The sequence below is a fragment of the Cucumis melo genome, chromosome 1, assembly GCF_025177605.1.
Source record: "Cucumis melo cultivar AY chromosome 1, USDA_Cmelo_AY_1.0, whole genome shotgun sequence".
NCBI lineage: Eukaryota > Viridiplantae > Streptophyta > Magnoliopsida > Cucurbitales > Cucurbitaceae > Cucumis > Cucumis melo.
Window position 1 is genome coordinate 22,059,047 of NC_066857.1, and position 22,434 is coordinate 22,081,480.

Genomic DNA, 22,434 nt, shown 5'->3' on the forward strand with positions numbered 1-22,434 from the left:
ATGAGTTGGAAATTGTGTTTGGTAGAGATAGGGCTACTGGTGGTAAATGTAAGACACCCGTTGAAATGGGCGTACAGACTGCAAAAGATACTGAGGAAGATGACATGGACATTAATCTTGAAGACTTTGAAATTCCAAATCCACATGGACTCGAGCCACCTTTAGGAGAGGACATGCCATCTACTCTAACAAGTATGACACATGATGCGGGATCATCCAGGCCAAGTAAGAAAAGACGGTCATATTCAGGGGACCTCATGGACACATTTCGCGCAAGTATGCAAGAAACTTCCAAGGAAATTGGAAAGGTTGCTGCATGGCAGAGAGAAAAAATGGAAATAGAATCATCCATACACAAATGATTATATGTTGAATTACAGACTATTCTTGAAATGGACGTGGACGATTGTTTAATTGTAGCTGAGTCTCTATTATCTGATCCCACGATGTTGCACGCATTCCTTGACTACCCAGTAGAATGGAAGTACAGAAAATGCATGCATATCTTATGAAGGCAACCATAACCATATCTAAATGTAACTTTACCTACTTTCATTTTTGTTTGACCATTTTGGTTATGCTTACTTTTGAAACAGAGTAAACCCTTGCTTAACTATAACTTTTGTAAACCCTATCAAATTAAATGACTTGTTATATTTTGTTGATAGATTGTAATATTTCTAATTAGACCAACCATGTTAATGTAACTTAGATCAAAAGTACTCTTATTGAATACTAAAATTTATCGTTTTTATATTATTGTCATGAAGAGTAAAAAGATTGAATTAGAGGTACAAAATTTGAAAAAACATTTCAATTCAATAATTGATACATAAAATTTAGGATGTACAATTCGAAAAAAAAAACTAAGCAATTTAAATCTAAAACTAGCATTCAATCACAGACAATAGAAATTCAGATTTTCAAATCCTATGAGCATTTCTAATTCTTAGTCATCAAAACAGCATGAATAAGCTCACACACATTTAATTCACACGATAAAATAAGTCCACAAATATTTGATTCTTAACCTGTTACCAAACAGCCCAAAGGGTTTAGGTTTGCGCGCAACGACAGTACCAAAATCCCACTGTTGCTAGTCCACAGGTTCCTTCGTCATAGCCATTGTCCTCTTCTTTCTCCGAATCAGTTCGTCAGTTTTTGAAGAAGTAATAGGAGCAAATATCAGAGTTGAGTAAATGTGGTATCTCTGTGTGTTCTATCACCGTCTTTTGGATTACCGGAAGACCGAGGTCGAGTCTCTGGCCGAGTTGTTTGGTGAAAATGGCGACCACAAAGGGAAGAAGTTGGAGTGGAAGCTTCCTCTTCACCATCACCCCGATTCTCCTTTCCATTTCGTCGACCTCTCTTCAGACGATATCGCTCGGAGCATTGCTAATCGAAGTCAGCCATCTCGTTTCGTTTTTGGTTTTTGTCTTAATTGGTTCCAATTTCTTTCATTTAGTTTGGTTTGGTTTGGTTTTGGGTAGGTATACTAGTGAAGGGGATGTATGAACTCTGGGGTCAAGGAAGTGACTACGAGGAGCTAGAGGAGTCTATTAGAAATTTTCCGGAAGAACGGAAGTTCCCATACTTACAACCCGGAAGCTCTTTCAAGATTTCTGTAGAGAGCTTTGGGAAGGCTATCAGCTTCCAGGAACAAAATGAACGTATTCAGGGGCTAGCATACATCCCTTTCAAGGTATGGTAGTTTTTGTAATATAGTTTATACTCCCTTGTATTAATTAATTTATTTATTTTTGAGCAATTGAAATCCAATTGTTTTGCTTATTATGGATACTAGAGACTATATCGTTATAGTTTGGAATGCATACTTCAGTGGATGGAATCAAATTAATGTGTTAAAACTCTTATAATGTGGACAGACTATTTGAGCTTGAAGAGTCTTGAAGAGTTTGTTTAAGTGATGAATCAAAGCCAATCAGGCTAGAAATTATCAATTCTGGTACCACTCATTTTTTAGGTAAAGAATTGATAGATAAAACAAAATTGCAAAGCAATTTGTGAATTGTAGCTCTTGACAAGCTATAAGCACCGAGAATAAATTGAAGTATTATGGCCAAATCATATTTTTTCGTTAATGGCAGCTAGGGTTTCATTGTTTCTTTGCTCTGATACTATATTCAAAAAGAAGGAAGAAGAGAAAACACAAGGTATATGAGAAAAACCCTAGTATAGGGAGAAGAAACCATGATAGTAGCCTTTCTTATTATTTTCTAAATAATCAAAAGAATTCATGGGGAAGCATATATATAGGCCGTAATAAGTCTTAACAAAAAAGGAAATAAAACTAGGGTACAATAAATTACAAATTACCTTTGGGGCTATAAACACTCAACTAACCCCTTAATTCCAAAAAGAAAAGAAAAGAAAGAAAAGATGAAAATAGAAAGTACTATCCATCTACCCAACTTCTTAGGGGGCGTTGGAGCAAGTAGTTGGTTGTTATAGTCCTAGGTTATTATAGTTGAGTTATAATAGTTTGTGTTCAAAGTGTAGATTATTTTAGTTGCAATTATAATAGTATGTATTTGAGGAGTAAACTATTTTAGTTTGAAAAGGAAATAGCAAACATGGTAGTAAAGAATAAAAAATGATGAATGTAAAAATATAAATTGTAGCAAATAGTCAATGATGTAGCAAATGGGGGGTTTTGGATAATTGGGATTACAAAACAGTATATTTTGTTAAGATGTTATCTCTTTTGTCCTTGGGAGAAGGATATGATGAGGGCACTATGGGGGTTTCAACTTAGTTGAGATATTCAGGTGCACCTCCTGATTCTTAGTTCTTTCCTTTTGGATGCTCCTTGTATAATTCTCGTACTTTGAGCTTTAGTCTTGATTTTATTAATAAAATTTTGATGTTTTTCTCCTTTAAGAAAAATAGTATTTATTGTAGCAAGAGGTGTCTTAGATAATCCTTGCCCCAAACGCCCCTTGCTTGTTTCATTCATGCAAATGAGAAAATACAATCAATTTTCTTAATTTCGTACATTTATTTTCTTCATGTTTCACTTCCTGACCTGGGAATTTTATTCTTTTTGAAGAAACTTGGTGGTATGTTGATCAATTGGGGAAGTTATGCGACCTCATGCTTCATTTATGTTACAATTGCATTTACATTTACTTCTTAACTTAGTTAAGACATGGTCTCATGCAATTATCATGGCATAAACGGTATCAATTAAGTAGTAGAAGTCCTATCAATGTCATTTTCTTCATGCTTCATTTATGTTACAATGGCATTTACATTTGCATACCAAAAGCCAGGGGTTACAACTTTTGGAGATCTGGCAAGGCCAAAAGACCATGTATCAGTCAAATGAATGGTATGTAGTTCCACTGGTTGGGTTGTGGAAGCCAAACCATTAGAAAACCAAACTTTCCTTAGCCGTTAAATGTATTCTTCCAGATTTTGGTCCATCTTTAGTCTTTCTGGGTTTTCTCTTCATGTGGGGGGCAAGTCAAGCCTCTTTGCTGATGCTGATATTTTGAAAGACTTTTTTGAGCCTCTTCTGGTTTTTGGACTACTTTGGCACAATAGCTACAAGGCTGCCAGTTGCATCTTCTTGCAAGTCTCTACATTCGAATGGGTTCCTTATGAGAGAGATATTTCGTTATGCTTTGCATTTAAATTTCTTTGTTTTGGTTTTCTTTAACTTAAGTTTTTCTGTTGGCATTTGCTTATTAGCTTGTCATCTCTTTTGTTTGCCTAATTTTAGCATTTGTTGTGGTTGACTGAATTCTTTTCTATTTTTTGCTCTTAGTATAACATTCTTGTACTTTGAGCTCAAGCCTCATTTATTAATAATAAATAAAGAGGCTTGTCTTCGTTTTTTAAAAAAATAAAGTAGTAGAAGTCCTGTCATGGTCATTTTCTTCTGTTAGCTCTTCTAGGTTCTACAGGTAACACCTGAAATTTGACACTTCTTAATATTCATTTGCTACACAAGCTCAACATGTCAATGTCTTCATTTTTTAATAAATGGACGTGGATGGAATATTTCAGGGTCAAGTTAATTTAAAAAGTCCAGATCATAAATTTTGTCTTTTGGAAACTGCTGATTATGGACTCAATAATGGACTTCCACCAATTGCTCAAAGGAGAATTTTTTTTGGCCGGGAGGTCGGTGGCGCCGATAGGAAGCTTATACCAACATATCAGTTAAAAAGTCGCACTTATCTTGGGCCAACTGCCATGGATGCTGAAATGGCTTTCTTAATGGCCAACCAAGCATTAGCAACATCTGGAAAACTTGTCTTTGATCCTTTTGTTGGCACTGGGAGCATTCTTGTTGGTGCAGCTCATTTTGGAGCAATGACAATGGTAACTACTTTAAGTACATCTCAATTTATCTCATAAAGAAATTGTCTGATTTTACAACATTTGGCTGATAGAAAACATGTGGGAGGCTTAATATTCTAAATTGATAGCTTTGAACACATTCCTCTGAAGTCTTTTACTTTCTTTCTCGTACATGAGTCATGGGGGTACTTTTGCTATCCATTGGATATTAAATTATAAGTTTGGTTTCAATCTTGTAGCGGACATTCATTGCATTTAGGGAACTTAATTTAAGGTAGTTTTCAGTTCTCATAGAATGCGTGTGGGAGAGAGACCATTTGAATTCTAACCGACCAAAATGTCTCAGGGGGCAGACATTGACATTAGGGTGGTACGTGATGGTCGTGGCCCTGATTGTAATGTTTGGAGCAACTTCAAGCAGGTAAATATGTTTTATAAATTCTTAGAACTCAAGGATACAAATGTACAACCTATAGAACAAATCCTGTTCAAGTAAGGTCATGCTTTATAATAAAACTCTAAAATGCTGTTTAGAAATTTTGTTCATGGTGCCAGTCTTGGTTTATAATGTTTTATGTTGAAAGTTGAAACTCTATGAACGCATGAACTAACAGTTAAAATACATGTGAGGGTGACAAGCATGATAGAGGATGACTGACTGTACTGCTAGCATTTTGCTCGTGCAATTTCCTGGGATTCAACTGATTATGATAATATCAAGTTTTGATGCTTTATGTTCCTATGTATGTAATTATGATCATGGATGTTTCATGCTGTATTGGTACTAATCTGTTTATTACTGCTTGCAGTATGGCTTACCACCTCCAATTGCACTGTTAAGAGCAGATAATAATCTTCCTCCCTGGCGTCCAGGATTGAAGGAGGTACAGCAGTAATATTTTAGCACCTGTACTATCTGTTTATTCTTCGTGGTGTTTGAAGTTTTCACTACCATTGTTATATTCTGAAGTTTCACTACCATTTTACAGATTTTCAATCATTTACTTTTTATTTTTCTTAACAAGAACCTAATTTTTTCATTGAGTAAATGTTTCAATGAGTAAATGAAAAGCGACTGATGCCTAAAGAAAAAAATGTAAAGTCATATCTAAGTGAATAAGGAACATAAACGAGAAAAAAATTTCAAGGAAGTGTTCCAAAAAAAAAATTGAAAGAATAATCTTTCAAAGAATTTGAAGCGCCAACCAAATTCGAAGCTTCAAAAACCTCAAGAGCTTAGAGAACAGAAAAAAAAAAGAAAAAAAAAAGAAAAGAAAAAAGAACTTCCAAAGCAAGCTTGCAGGAAGAGCACTAAATACAACAGTAAGCATGAAAGAACCTCCTCCAAAACACTCGGAAGCCTTTATGTTGAAAGAGGAGAGATAGTCCTTAAAATGTCAGTTTCCCAAGGTGATTAGAAGGGAGTCTTGTGCTGGGGCTTAAAAGGTGAAGGTGGCTTGGGATAAAGATGGTGATTGCTATACTTCTTTCTTTCATTGAATGGTGATTTGAAGGAAAACTAGGAATACAACTGGTCCTTTGGTCGTGGATTCAAGAGAGGTCTATACAGTCTGCCAATTTTGGTTTTTATATAATTGATATCTGCTACAGTCTACTAATCGTGGTTTTAGAGAGAGAGAGAGAGAGAGAAATGGGTTCCTGTCCATTGTCCTCCTCCATCCACCCCTCCCCTCCGTCTTCACTGCCCTACGCTTCACGATTATTCCTCCAATGATCAACAAAAATGAATCCAAGACAGCCCTCATTAAAAGTCAAAAATAAGTTATTTTCCTATGAGTTCCATAGAAATAGCAAAGGGAGGGTGATTCACATAACTAAATCTCACCTGAACAAATTCTACACTCTTTTAGGAGAGGAAATTATAATTGTTTGGCTGGTAGACTCTTTGGAGGAGGTCCTGCAAGCTTCAAAGTCCCAAAAGTTCTTTCGAAAGACTTTCTGCATTGGAGGATTCATTTGGATTTAAAAAATGACAAACAAGAGAAGGAGTTTTCTTGAGATTCCAGAGGTGTTGAAATCGAGGAAGAAAGGAAACCTTGTTTCTTTTGGCATTTGAGTTGAATGGATGGGAACGCTTCAAACGCCTGTTGCTCGACTGTTTTAATGGTGAAGATGAAACTAGGGCCCTCTTTTCGAGAAGAGAAAAATCCAAAATCCTCCTTAAGGACCCAAATCGAAAAATCATTTTCAGTCTCTTCCTCCGTGAATTTCTTAGTCTAAAAAACCTCCAAGCTTGATACCTTGCCACCTTGACGAGGGGAGTAGAAACTGGGGAAAAAAGGGTTAGATAGATTTGTTGAGAGGACACTGATTGTCACTAAACATGATTTTCATGATGACTGACATAGAATTTTGGAAGCTCTCCAAGTGCAAATGCAACACCCCTTTATCATCAATTCGTTTCATCCCGACAAAGTCTTGCTCAAATGCTTTGATTAGACTCTAGCAAGACTTCTCACGATGAATAAGGGATGAGCTACTTATGGTCCTTTAACACTGAAATTGGAAAGATGGGATCCGAAAAGACATGGGAGAATGTTGCTTGTTCCCTCATATAGAGGATGGATTAAATTGAGGAACTTTCCTTTGCATTTATGGAACGAGGAGGTATTCAAGGCGGTTGGTGATATGTTCGGAGGTTTTATTGATTACGTCGAGGAAAACTCAAGTCTCATTGAATGTCTGGAAGTGGCCATCAAAGTAGAAGAAAATTATTGTGGTTTTATTCTGGTTGAATTCGATTTGATAGATGGTTCTGAAACTTTCCTTGTGCAGGTTGTAACCTTCCAAGATCCCAACCTTCTCATAGACAAAGTCGCCAGAATCCATGGCTCCTTCTCGCCGGAACAAGCTGGGAGATTCTTCAAAGGGTCGACTTGCCCAGATATGAACCTAGTAGATATTTGGCGCATGGAGAAGTCGAATTCGAGGTTGACAGTCAATGTGTTGTAGATTTCTAGCACGAGTATGGCAACAGAAGTTTCAGAGAAGAACCATCCTTTTCTCCAAGATGAGTCAAACGCTCATGGACCTGGTTTAAATTTGACGCCCAAATCGACTCTACTAGGCCCAGTTGATGAAATGGGTCACTCTAATTTTAAAAGGAAAGGAATTGCGATGGATGAATTGTAACGACCTGAACTTTTAAACTAAGTTCAGATCATTACTCAAAAGATAAACATCAAAATACTTTTTTGAAAAGAGGATAACTAAAATCTTTATAAAATTAATATCAAGACGTTCACAAAAACATAAGATTATCAAAATTAAAAAAATAATTTGAAAACGTGACATGTGGGTTCTAACAATTTTAAAGAACTAAAACAAATAAATAGGACAAACTCTTTAAGTAAAATGATTAAAATTTAAAAATACTGAAAGACATATAAATGAGTGCGGAAGCTGAACTGTGTCCTTATATGGCATGCCACGGATGGCGAGCGACAACTGTGTCCTCATATGGCATGCGCCAGCTTCTTAAGTTCTTTACCTTAGCCTGAAATATTAAATATAGAAAAGAGTGAGTATATAATATACTCAGTAAGGGACCCACTACTAGTCCCGTTAGGTGATCTATTAACATTTCGTTAGAAACATAATCATAACGTTGTGTGTCCAATGGAGCACACCTGAGTGAGTGAGACCGTACGAACACCCATAAATCGTGCGAGTGATCTCGTAGAAACACCCCTAATCGTGTGAGTGGTCGCAGGTACACACTCCATAAACATATATGTAATACGTAGGTACACCCTAATCGTGCAAGTGGTCCCGTCGGAACACCCCTAGTCGTGCGAGTGACCCCGTATACACAATATAACTATCCCTTAACCGTGCATGTGATCCGTAGGTACACCCCTAGTCGTGCGAGTGACCGTAGGTACACACTACAGATGGGGTAAAAAGCTCAACAGATAAAGTTAACCGACGCACCACAATCCAAAACATGTAACATCATTAAAAACATCATAACATGACATGAATGTTAATCATAACGTCCTTATTCATGTGATTAATATATCATGTATCATAAACATCATAAACATACCAGTCATCATCGTCAATCATAATATTAGTCATCATCATCAATTATAGTATCAATCATCATCAACACAATATCAATCATCATCTATAGCATCACATTATGCATCTTAGCTACCATCAATGCATAATCGTAAATACATGTAGTCTCTTAAAATTTAGTTCGAAGGTCCAATAGTAGAATCTCTTACATGGAGATTTTAGCCAAACAAGGTACTCCCTAGCTGACAGTAAAAATTCTCTAATTAATTTGATCCTAATCATAAAACGAAAATCAATAACTTAATTAATAAAATTAACAATTGGCTATCATCCAAATTTTTTTGAAACCAATTCAATCTTGATTGTGAAAAATTCAAGATTTAAGTTTAAAAAAATTTAAAGAAACCTCAATTAGATCCAAAATTAAATTAATAAATTATTAATTTAATTAGCTTGACTTACCAAACTTGACCAAATGGAGGTTGAAAAATTATTTAAACGTTGATGAGAAAATTCATCAATTCTTCAAGCTTTGCCAAAGGGACTAATCATAAGTGAGGCGACGGCGGCAGAAGGTTATCTTAGTGAAAAAGATGAAGAACCTTTCTCTTTTTCCTTTTCTTTTCAACTTAAAATAATAACAATAATATTTATTATTATTATTTCCTTTTCCTTTTAGGATATATATATAATACCAAAATATACATATATCTTTATTCACAATATCTTTTCTCAAAATAATTAATTATCTTCCATAATAATTAATTATTATTTATCTTCTTCCAAAATAATTAATTATCTTCCACAATAATTAATTATTATTTATCTTCAAAGTAATCAATTATCTTCCACAATAATTAATTATTATTTATCTTTCTTCCAAATAATTAATTATCTTCCACAATAATTAATTATTATTTATCTTTCTTCCAAATAATTAATTATCTTCCACCACAATTAATTATTATTTATCTTTCTCCAAAATAATTAATTATCTTTCACAATAATTAATTATTATTTATCTTCTAGAATAATTAATTATTATTTATTTTTCTTCTAAATAATTAATTATTTTCCACAATAATTAATTATTATTTATCTCTCTCGAAAATAAATATCCTTTTATAAATAATTCTATTTACCCAAAATATAATTATTTTTCTTTTTCTCCCTTAAAAATATCTTTTCTCTAAAATCAAATTATCTTTTCCTTAAATAATTATATTTCAACAAATGTAATTATCTTTTTCTTCAACATAATAATTATATATATATATATTTTCATATATACATATAATTATCAAATCTCCAACAAAAACTCTACAATTTAATTAAATAACATCCATAATTATTTAATTAAATTCAACTTTAACAACACTGAAAATCCACAACTTTACTTAATCCTCTGAACCTACCATTTAATCAAAATCTCAACAAACGACACATGTTAAAACCTCTAAATTAATTAAATATTCATCCAACAAATATTTAATTAATTTCAATTCCCACAAAATCAAATACTTCTTATTAAATGAGTTCAAAATAACCCCCAATAAATTAAATCTAATTAAACAAAACTAAGATAATTAACTCCAAAATTATCTTATTTTTTGGGGCGTTGCATGAATATATGAATATATTGATCAAAGGCGCATCTCCCATGAGGCCCAGCTTGGGATAATTATTAGAGAGAAGGCCTAAACTCCATGTTCAGAACCATTTTTCTAGAAAGTCTCTAAGCCCAAAAAATTTAAATTTGCTGAAAAAGATGAGATTCGTTCTCTTTTTTTTGTTTATAAAAAGTGTGATTTGCTCCCAAGTCAAAGTGATCGTCCTTTAACTTCAAATCCTACCTTAGTCTGCCTCCCAGTTGAAATAGATCCAAACTTGGATGTCTCTATCTCAAGCCTCAATAGCCTCCTTTGTGAAAACAAATTCGCCCCCTTAGAAATAGACGAATTGCTTCTCATCTTTGACTATTCCTCCGATGGTTGGAGGCTTTTTCAAGATGGTGGTTCTAATGAAATAAACAAAGGAGGGGGTCTTCAGTTAATGGTTTTAGAGGAGAACAATGATATTTCCTTACTTAATGAAGAGACGACCGAAATTGAAAGTGTAACCAAATTAGAACAAGTGGCCTTTATGCAAAATCCTTTCCTGTTGAGTAAGGAAGTGGTTGTGGCGCTTCTTGAGTATGACTTGTGCATTCGAGTAGTGACTAGGAAAGAGAAGCCGCAGAGAAAGGGTAAGACCTCCTCAAGTAATAAGAAGCTCACTATAGAAGTTAAAGCCTTGCTTGGTTGTTAGGAAAGGGAAGCTCAAGCAGCTAAAGCTAGTACTTCCCAGGGCCTCGATGGTGATCTATGTTAATTCTTTCTAGGAAAGGTGTCTTAATATCGCCCCAAAAGAGCAGTTGTGAAAGATTTGCTTGTGAAGTTCAATCTGGATGTCTTTTTTCTCCGGGAGTCTAAGGTAAGTGTTGTTGACCATAATTTGGTGAAGTCGGTTTGGAGTAGCCGTTATGTTAGGTGGGTTGCTTTAGAGGCCTATGGCTTTTCGGGTGACATTCTTCTAATGTGGACAGAGGACTCGATCACGGTGATTGACTCTATAAAAGGCCAGTTCACTATCTCTATTCTTTGTAAAACTAATGCTGGTTTTTCTGGTTGGATCACAGGCATGTACGGACCCTCATCTTATAGGCTTAGAGACCAATTCTAGGGGGAACTTTTTGGTTTATATGGCCTCTGTGGTGAGTGCTGGTGCATTGGGGGGGACTTTAATGTGGTGAGATGGATAAATGAGAAGAGCTCAGAGATCGATCTACCAAAAGTATGAATACCTTTAACTGCTTGATTGAGAAGATGGATTTAGTTGATATCCCCTTCTGAAATGGTCTGTTTTCTTGGTTTAGGTCCAGGATTAGGCCGGCTGTGTCGAAGCTCGACACATGTCTCCTTTCTAAGTCTTGGGTTGATTTCTTTAGAGAAGTTAGTGTGGGAAGACTTTTGCATATCACCTTAGATCACTTCCTGATTATCTTGAAATTAGGGGCGTAGTCTTGGGTCCTACTCCCTTCAGATTTGAAAATGTGTGGTTGGATCATCGTCTCTTCCTAAGAAACGTTTAGAATCGGTGGGGCAATATGATAGTTGATGGCTGGCCTATTAATTCCTTCATGGAGAAATTAAAAGGTCTGAAAACTTTCTTAAAGGGATGGAATAAGGAAAAGTTTGGCAATATCTTTTCCCAAAAGCAAGCGCTAATTGATAGATTGACACTCTTGACACGCTTGAAGAGTTTGGCTCGTTCAATGAGGATAATGCTGTGGAAGAGAAGATTGTAGAGGGGCTTTACTTGATTTGATTGTTAAGGAGCAAAGAATCTGGGTTCAAAAATGTAAAATCCAGTGGCTTTGTGAGGGGGAGGAAAATTCAAGCTTTTTCCACAGGTGGGTCGGCCCGTAAAAGTAAGTCATTATTCGTCCTTGATGAGCATTGATGGGCAAGCCCTTATCATAGAGAAGGAGATTATGGATAAGATCCTTAGCATCCTTTCTAATTTGTGTGGCATAAAGTCCTCTTATCCTTTCATTTGTGATGGTCTCAATTGGAAAGCCCTTAGCTTACAGGCTTCTAGTTCTCTTGAGGCCTCTTTTAGTGGAAAGGAGATAAGGGAAGCTGTTTTTGAGATGGGTTGTCTTTAGTTCCTTGACTTAGATGGTATGACTGGAGAGTTTATAAAAAATCGTGGAACATTCTGAAATCTGACTTAGTAAGGGTGTTCCAAATGGAATTATTAACAGAAGGTGCAAAGAAACTTATGTTTGCCTCATTTCCAACAAGAAAGAGGTCATATGTGTCAGTGACTTCTGACCTATAAGCCTCGTAACCTCCTTGTACAAAATCATTTCTAAGGTGCTTGCGACAAGACTTAAAAAAGTCCTTCCCTCTACAATTAATGATACTCAAATTGCTTTTGTGGAGGGAAGGAAAATTCTTGATGCTATTCTGATAGCTTCGGAGGTCGTCGATGAGTGGTTTTTAAAAGGTAGAAAAGGTGTTCGTCTGAAACTCGACCTTGAGAAAGCCTATGACAAGATAGATTGGTCTTTTCTTGATATTGCCACAAAACTTAAAGGCTTTGGTAAGAGATAGAGGAGATGGATTTGGGGATGCTTATCGACGATAATTTCTCGATCATTGTCAACGGTAGGCCTAGGGGAAAGATTTTTGCTAAAAGCGGCATTCGTCAAGGAGATCCGCTTGCCTCTTTTCTTTTTACGATTGTAGGAGATGTCCTTAGTTGCCTTATTCATTACTGTAATGAGAAAAGGACCAAAACATGGCTTCCATTTTGAGAATCTGTCTAGCGATTTTCACCCACCTTCAGTACACGGATGATACTCTTCTCTTTTCTTCATGGGAGGATGGAAATTTGGAGACTTGGTGGAGAGTGATTAATCTCTTTTATCTGGGAGCTGGTTTGTCTCTTAACAGTTCCAAAACGTCATTAATAGGTTATGCTAATACCTTAGGTTGTGTGGTGGATACTCTCCCCTTTAACTACTTGGGCTTCTCTATTGGAGGGGGATGTAATAGGAGAGAGGTTTGGAACTCCCTTGAAGATCGGTTCAAGTATAAAATTGACAGATAGAGGAATGTGTCTCTCTCCAAAGGTGGCAGATTAACTCTTGTGCAGTCGGTTCTGAATAGCCTTGCTTGTTATATGTTTTCCCTTGCGCAAGCTTTGGTTGGTGTTATCAATAGATTGGAGACGATGGTCAGGAATTTTATATGGACTAGGGGATCTACTAATTCAGCTGCTCACCTTGTCAAATGGGACTTTACCTCTCGCTCGATCTGTTATGGTGGCCTTGGGATTGGCTCCTTCAAGCAAAAGAACAATGCTTTCCACGCCAAATGACTATGGAAAATTTGTAAGGAACACAATGCTTTATGGAGACGCTTAATTGTGACCATATACGCATAGAGGAGAATGGTTGGTCTACTAAAGCTCCGAATAGGGGAAGGTCTTATAGATTATGGGCTGGAATCTTGAAACATAAGGAGACATTTTTAAATTCTTGGCCTTTTTGTTGGGAGAGGGACAGATTTTGGAAGGACGGTTGTTGTCGGGTGCAACCCTTGGCAGAAAAATTTCCTGATTTGTTCTCCTTGTCGCTGAACAACTCCTGGTGTAATGTTAGTCATTCTTGGAATCTGGGTCTGAGAAGAAACATGTTAGATAATGAATTTGACAACGTGATTGCTATTTTGGAAACTTTTCATTCTTGGGTCCCATTCGGACGATCATGATAGTCTTTAATGGAATCTTAATGCTAACAGCTTTACTCCGAAGTCTACTTTTCTTAAATTAACCAAGAGATCGCCCATCATTTCCATTCCCCTGGTTTGTCACATAGGGAAGTCTAAAATCTCGAAAAAGGTAAAATTCTTCTTATGGTCGCTTGCCTACAGAAGTCTTAACACTCATGAGAAACTTTTGAAAAAATTCCAACACACCACGCTTGGTCTTTGATGTGCTGCCTTTGTTTCAAAGACGAGGAGACCTTGGACCATTTATTTCTGCATTGTATCTTTACTAGGAAAGCGTGGAATACTTTGTTTAGAATCTTTAATATGGAGATTTGTCTTCCTAGTAAAGTTGATAGATGGATGATGGAAGGTCTCAATATTAGAGGTTATAGTTCGAAAGGAAACATTTTGTGGAGTTGTGCTATCCGTCCCTTTTGTGGTGCATTTGCAAAGAGAGGAACATTAGAATTTTTGAAGACATTTATAATTCTTTTGATTCTTTTTAGATTGTGCTGCAACCCAAAGCTTCCACACAGCTTCTTGCGGAGTACGAATTACACAAAGTGTTTTTTTTGTAATCACAATCTTTTTATGGTTTTCAACAATTGGAAGGTCCTTATTCTTTAGTTTTTCTTGGGTACGGCCCTCTTGTCCCTTGTCATTAGGTTGTTCTCTTTTGTTCTATGAATATATATGTTCCTTATAAAAGAAAAGGTTTCACGAGAGGTCATTAGGGATGATAAGGAGGTAGAGAAGGAGGTCTTTTCTTTCTTCTCAAATCTTTATAGGTTTGTGGTATCTCCTAAGCCTTTTATCCATGGGATTGTTTGGAGCTGATAGAGAAAGGGAGGGGCTGATTGAGCCGTTTTTCGTGGAAGAGATTAAACAGGCAACACTTTATTTTTTGAAGCGAAGACAAGCCTCTTTATTTATAACCAATGATACTGATGCTTAAAGTACAAGAGTATTATACAAACTAAACAAAGATAAATGCAAGCAATACAAATGTGAAGCAATCTTCAATTGATCACAAAGGAGAAACAATGAAAGAACCAAAGGAACAGAGAATTGGAACATTAGTAAAGAGCTTAATACAAAGAAAATATAAATACTTTGTTGAAAAGTATCCACTTCAAACTGAAATTTTGTATTCCACATGCTTCAATTTGAAAGGAGAAGGGGAACACCAAGAAGAGGCAATCGGTTGCTTCAAAACTATCCAACCCAAATAATTATTTGCCCTCCACTGATAGTCATGATAACAAAAAGGAAACATCCAAAAAGTTAACTTTTAAGCTAACAACATCAATCAGAAGACTTTTCTCTCTCTCATGTGAAAAAGGTAATTCTTAGAAAGACAAACAGGAGGTTCAAATGATCTGGGATTTCACAAGGCTGCGAATGAAAGCGAGTAACTGTGGACATCTTTTCAACTTTCTGATCCTCCTTGCGTTGCAATAAAGCACTAAGGTCTGTCTCTAGAAGCTCAAAACTGACACTGCCTCTCAAGCTCAAGCTCAACTGACTTCTAAAAGTAGAGTTGAAAGAAGAGTCACCATTGTCTTTCGAGGGAATGCTTGGAGCACGGTGAACCTCTCAAAAACTTTGTCTTAGAGTTGGGCAAAGAAAAAATAGAAAGCTTAAACTGTGGAGGAAGAAGAGATTGTGAAGCTGACCCGGTAGAAGGGGCTGGAACAAGTGCTTGGGTGCATCTAACTTCCAATAAGTCAGGGTTCAAATCAGAAATCAACAAAGCTTTCATAACCTCTTTTCTAGGAAGCCCTTTGCTCTCTTTCTTCTTACAAAATGATCAGGGAATGGTTTGAACTCGAGCTTTTGGAAGTCTTTTGGACCTTGTTCCTGATCCAGATCTAGCCGAGGAAGGAAGAGGTGAGGAGGAGGAAACTGAAATCGATGGAGTGGAGAAGTTTCAAGGTTTTTTGGAGGGAAAATTTGAGGTCACGGGAACGGCAGAAGTTTCAAAGGGCAATGAGGGAGCTTGGGTGGAATCTTCTCTTTCCTCCTTAAAAGTTCCTCTTCTCCATTGTCGGCTTTGCTACTTTTAATACTGAAATTCTCTTTCCTTTTTAAAACAGACACTTCAGCTTTGTCTGATGAATTTCCTGTGGGACTGTGACATTCAATGAAATGCCTTTATCATTAATGCCTAAATTGGAAGCTTTCTCTTGCATAGTACAACCTGGCGAATGAATGCAAACATGGGAATCTGAAGCCTTTGAGATTTGGGAAGACCTTTGCACTGCTTTGGAACTGGGTTTGAAAAATCACAAAACTGGGATCGCAACTTTTCTGGCAAGAGGAACTTGAAATTATTGTTTAAAGAATCACATTCAACCTCTTCATCCTTCATAACTTGATTTAATCTAACAACATCAACTGGGTTTGAAAAATCACAAAAAAGTAGCTTCCCTATGACTATGTTAGGTGGATCCAAAAAAGAAATATCACCAAAATTCAAGAAAAAATTCCCTCTTTTCATCATGAATCTCTATTGTTGCTGGAATGAATCCACATAGATTTTTTAAACTTGTATTAGCCCCCAGCCCCCCCCCCCCCCCCCCTCCTCCTTTCATAACTTGATTTAATATAACAACATCAGGGTTTGAAAAATCACAAAAAAGTAGCTTCCCTATGACTTGTTAGGTGGATCCAAAAAAGAAATATCACCAAAATTCAAGAAAAAATTCCCCCTCTTTTCATCATAAATCTCTATTGTTGGTGGAATGAATCCACATAGATTTTTTTAACTTGTATTAATCTAGAGGTAGGTTCTTGAACGAGACCCAACCACCATAGCCTCTTGCATACAAAGGTCTACTATGAACTAACTTATCCCATTTCTCAAACTTTAAGTGAAAAGCGCCAAACTCCTGCCTCATCTAATGTACCTTGATCAAAATCAACCAAAGCATTCTCTGCAAATAACGGATTGATGAATACCTCGGATTGAAAGTACAATTGTAGTGTATCTTTAATCTCTGCCCACCCATAAGTTGTTGAAGTCTGCTTTGAAGACTCTTGGATTCTTAATAATCCACAGTTGATGTGTGTTTGGATTTTTCAGGTCTGAAATAGGGATGCTTCTTAATGCCTTAACCTTTCTGTATAGCTGTCTAACTTCTCTTCTTGTGATCGTACAGGACCTCCTGACATATCCTTTTCCATCTTATTCTGATCTCAAAACCAAATAGCATAATCATTCTTTGATTTGTAGCTTTTGAGCATTTTAAAAAATAGTTTCCAGCCCTGTTTATCGACACTCAGAAGAATATATATGAATGATCTTGTAAGACCTATTATTCGCACTTATAAAAGGTGGGGTAGGAAAGTAAATGCACAGGCAAGCAATGATGAGGGAATGATTTAAAAAAGAGATTGTGCGGTGTGGGGCCCACGGGGAGGAATGATAGGGAGAGCTATAAAATGTCTTTATTGGGATTGGGTAGCTAGGTTATTTTTTCCATCTTTTTGTGAAAGGCTGCTGTATCCCTGAGGTATTTTCCAGCTCCCTGTGAAGGAGCTGGGTATGTTTTTATTGCTGTTTATTTCCTTACTTCATCCTTCATCTTGAGATTGTTTGTTATCCTATCTTGGCTGATATATATATATATATATATATATATATAAATAATCAGAGTGCCGCCTCTGTTTTAGCCTCTTGGTTAGGATTTATTTGATTTATCTTGTTAGTGTCCTAACAGATCTTCCACCTGTTTGGGGTCAAAATTTGCACCTTAAAATCCACTCTTTCCCTACTCTGAATTTTGAAACTTCTGTTATGCCATTGCCAAATCTTTCTTTCTTATAAAAGTACAGCCTTTCCGGCTGTTGACAAAGCTCCTCAATAGCTTCTAGGATCCAACAAAGTTGGGAGCTTGACAACGACAAGGTTTTCTTTGCTTCAATATCTTCACCAAGGAATAAATAATTCTCATACCAAATACAACAGGGAGCTCCCAGAATTAGCTTTCAACCTTCATTTTAAACTTGCTCGCCGGAAAATTGAAGACTGAGAATTCACCTTGGGCAGGGAACTGAGAAATGAGAAAACTTTAAGCTGGGGAATACTAGTGACGATGGTCTTTGCCAGAGAACCGGTAGCTTAGGAAAGTCAGTAGGGGAAGGGATGGAAGGGGAGGAGAGACGAGAGAGGAGTTACCTTTTTTATTTGTTCTCAGAAAAGATGATCTCCTTAAACAGGCAGTGTTTGCGAGTGGATCAAACCCTTATTACTAATGAAGCTATTGGGGATTACAAATTAAGGAAGAAAGAAGTGATTCTTAAGATTGACTTTGAAAAAGCTTATGACCAGAGTGCAATAGAATTATCCCAGAAGCTTGGAATAGTGCAAGCATTACTGGTTGGGCTGGTTTTGTTCTTATTGGCACATTGAGAAAAGTAAAGACTGCCTTAAAAACCGGGAACGGAAATCTACAGGAGACATTCAGAAGGAAGGAAGAGGAGCTGCTAAAAGAAATCGAAAATCGTGACCGTTTTAACACAACTTTCTGGCCTAAACCCAGCTGAATTAGCCCTTCGTTCCTCACTGAAAGCTGAATTAATGAGTATTTACTGAGTGTAGGAAAGGAATCATATTAAATAAAGCAAGCTTCATTGGCTAAAAGAAGGGGATGAAAAGATGCCTTTTTTATATTTAGGGTTTTCATTGGGGAGTTATCGGTGACAAGCTACTTTTTGGCAGCCCATGATTGATAAAGTGCAGAGAAAATTAGACAAATGGAGAAGATTTTATCTGGCAAGAGGAGGAAGAGCAACCTTATGCCAATCCGTTTTGACCAATCTCCCCACTTATTATATTTCTTTGTTCGCAATGCCGGACATTGTAGTCTCCTCTTTGGAGAGGCTAATGAGGAATTTTTCTGGGAGGGGCCTTCAGGAAGCAAAATCAACCACCTAATTAAATGGTCCAAAGTTATTCGGGCTCAACTTGATATGGAGGTTTGGGTTTGTGAGCACTACAAAATAAAAACTTGGCTTTTCTTGCCAAGTGGGGCTGGAGATTTACGAATGAAGAGGATTCTTTATGGAGGCAAGTTATCTGAAGCGTCCATGGAAAAGAACCATTTAACTAGCACATGGTTGGTAATGCTGGTTATAGCCTTGAAAGTCCTTGGATTCATATCTCAAGAATTTGGAGGAAGGTGGAGTCCTTGGCCTCTTTCAAACTTGGTGATGGCTCAAGAATTGCCTTCTGGGCAGATGGGTGGATTGATAATCTTTCAAACTTTTGTAATTGCTGTCACTAGTTCTCAAATATGGAACTTGTCCAGGGACTTGCAATTATATTTTCATCCCTTTCCCCTTCAGCCTAAAAGTGCGATGGTTTATATTTCATGTTTCAATGATTCTTTTGTGCACCTTGAAATTCCGTTTTATAGTACAGCCAAAGTTTTAAGGAAAAAGCCAGGACTCATGCGAGTATAATGCATTAGCGACTCAATTTGAGGAATGTTATAACATGGGTAGCCATGTGAAATCACGGGCAAGATTGAAGATAGAAGTGTAATCCCGAGGCCATCTCATTGCTTGTTTGATTGAGCAATCTTGGGTCGTGTCCGGTCGAGACGAAGGACAAAAGGCTTAAGAAGTTAGGAACTCGGGCAATTTTGGGGTTGTGTCCGGCCGAGATGAAGGATAAAAAGCTTAAAAAGTTGGGAACTCGGGCAATCTCAGGGTCTTGACCAATCGAGATTAGAAGCACAAACCGAAAGTTAAAGAGCACTCGGGGCATTCTGGGGCTGTGCTTGGTCGATACTTGTGGTCGTGTCCTATCGAGATTGTTATAGCTTTTTTCCTCTTTTTTCTACTTTTGGTGTATGCACCAAATGACTGAATAATGTTTTTCCTTTTTTGTTGGCTGAATAGGAATATGAAAGTAAACAAAAGTTAAGGAAACGCCTCATCATGGTGTATTTTGTCTTAAGTCATTGAAGACTATTCCATCCAAGAGTTTTATTTGAATTGGCGAGCCTTAATTTTTACATCATAGTCCTCTTTGTATTGTTCTTGTATTTTTTTTTGTTCCTTGTTTGTACTCTCCCACTATTTGGGTGTCCAATTCGGGCTATGTATAAGCCTAAGTTTTACTTGGTTATATTAGATTCTTGGATATGATGAGGACACTACTGTCAACCTAGTTGAAGTGTTCGGGTGCGTCTTCTGATCCTTGGACCTTTTTGTTCTATGCTCTTTACATAATTCTTTTGTACTTTGAGCATTAGCCTCATTTCTATCATTAATGAAATGGCTAGTGTCCTTTTTTCAAAAAAAAAAAAAGGCATTTATTTGTGTGCACCATTCAAATTCCTTTTCTAATTAATTATACCGTCTTTCTGGCTACATATATTTGGAGTTCATTTTTTGCAACTTCTATAAGTAATCCTTCTCACCCTACCACTTAAAAATGTTTTACTTGTATTATTTGGTCGACTTTTTCAAATCATGATGTTTGCAGTTTAGTAGAATTTTACTTCCATGAGTTGTCTGAAAGTCCGTCCGCAGTAGAATGTTTTAATTATTCATTGATGTAATGCTTGTTACAAGCTATAGCATTATATTTGCTATCTTAGAAATTTCTATATTATTGAATAAATCATAATAAATTCTAAGTACATAATGATGTTTTACATAGGAAAATAATAATTGTAAATACTAATAATTCATAAACCCTAATTTTCCTTTAACAACCTCCCTCAAACTCAAGGTGCTAGAATCACGAACTTGATTTTGCTAAGAAAACATCTTAATCAAATTAGTAGATTTGAGATAGAATAAAAAACCTATGAAGAACCAAACATCCAAGGAACTTCTAGGCTAAAGACAAACCCACGAAGAACGAAATGAAGAACTTCTGAGATAGAACCATAGATCCTTGTACAGAGATCTATAACAAAACCTACGAAGAGCGAAAGAACTTCTGGACAATAAAAAAGATCCTCATGGGTAGATTTGTAATAAAATCCATGATCGACTAATTTAAAAGTTGAATAGTGACAACGAAAATCTAAACACAAAAATTGAACCAGACTGATCTTAACTAAATCTGAATTGGGGCGAACCGAACTACACTGAAACTAGACTGAACCGGGCCAACCGAACTACAATAGAACCTAGATCTCTGATGCCATATGAAATTTCTATATTATTGAATAAATCATAATAATTCCGAGTACATAATGATGTTTTTTACATAGGAAATATATAAACCTCAAAGAAACCAATAAAGGAAAATTCATATATAGAAAATACTGAAAAGGAAAATAATAATGGAAAATACTAATAATTCATAAACTTAATTCTCCTTTTAACACTCCTATCTTATATCTAATAGGCCTTGTTTTTCTCCTATTGATATTTTCTAATCCTAATTCTTGTGCATTTTTACAACTTCCTCTCTGCCCAGATTTTTGATGCAATCATTTGTGACCCTCCTTACGGAGTGCGTGCCGGAGGGCGTAAATCTGGTGGTCGGAAATTATTAAAAGGAATCGTTGCTCCTTACACTGTTCCAGATGACAAGAGAACAGACCATATACCATCAACTGCATCTTACAGCCTTGTTGAGTGTGTACATGATTTACTTGACCTTGCTGCCAAGATGCTTGTGATGGGTGGCAGACTTGTATTCTTCTACCCTATGTTGAGGGAAGAAGATTGTGTGTTTAACCAATTCCCAGAGCATCCTTGCTTTACATTAATCAGTTCGTCTGAGCAGATATTGAGCTCTCGATACAGCCGAGTTTTGCTAACTATGGTGAAAAGAAGTTCATATACTGAAGAAATTGCAGAGGCAGCAAGATTAAAACATGAAGAATTCCGGGAGAACCATTTGAAGTGGTTAGAAGATGGTAATCTTCATTCTGCAGTTTTTAGTCCCTCCGTTAATCGTCAGCTTGGTGTTGCTGGCAATGGCAATGTGAGTAAAGACCCAAAACCAAAATATCGAGGAAAGTATGTGTAATTAGAAGTTATTGTTGGTTTTGGTTTTGCTAATTTTCTGTCCAATGGATTTTGTTTATGTTCATGTAGTTTGAAAGAGTAGTATCTGAGTTAATTTTTCTATATGCATAAAATTGCAGGTTAAATGACCTTAAATTTTGATGGTTTAGTTAGTTTCTAAGGGTGCGTTTGGGGGAGGGAAAGAGTTATGGGGGGAAAAGGATTATAATAATCCTAGGATTATGATAATCCTAGTGTTATGATAATATGTGTTTGGGGGAAAGAATATAAAAGGTAGTATTATAATAGTTTGTGTTTGGGGGAGAGATTATGATAGTAGTGTTATAGTAATATGTGTTTGGGGGAAGGATTATGATTGTAGTAATTTAAAAAATAATAATAGAATTTAGATTGGGTTATTTAGGTAGGGTAATGTAGGGTTGTAAGAAAGTAAAAATAGGATAAGATAGGGTTATTTAGGGATTAGAATTATTTATCATATTCCTTGGGCCAAACACGGTTTGGCCCAATTTCCTAATCCTTTTCCCTCTAAAACCCCACCCCAAACACGCCTTAAATGTTTTCCTTACATATTGTCTATTTGACTTTGAATAGGCTTCCAAGATTTAATCGTTGTCAAATATAACATAATAAACTTTAAATATAACAAAATAGACTTTCAAATATAACAAAATAAACTAACTTGTTTTAAATTTAAGTAAATTTGTGCTTTCAATATGTAATAAACCTAGATAGACATCTA

General features: G+C 36.3%; 1 protein-coding gene across 1 annotated transcript; it reads left to right on the forward strand.

Annotated features, from left to right (window-relative positions):
• The first annotated feature begins 1,021 nt into the window (after window positions 1-1,021).
• Window positions 1,022-21,827, forward strand: LOC103489693 (uncharacterized). The gene is made up of 6 exons (XM_008448960.3): window positions 1,022-1,404; window positions 1,491-1,702; window positions 4,033-4,350; window positions 4,676-4,750; window positions 5,139-5,213; window positions 21,136-21,827. Exons 1-6 carry the CDS (start codon window positions 1,200-1,202, stop codon window positions 21,691-21,693), a joined length of 1,443 nt encoding a protein of 480 aa, XP_008447182.1. The 5' UTR covers window positions 1,022-1,199; the 3' UTR covers window positions 21,694-21,827.
• Window positions 21,828-22,434: the final 607 nt, after the last annotated feature.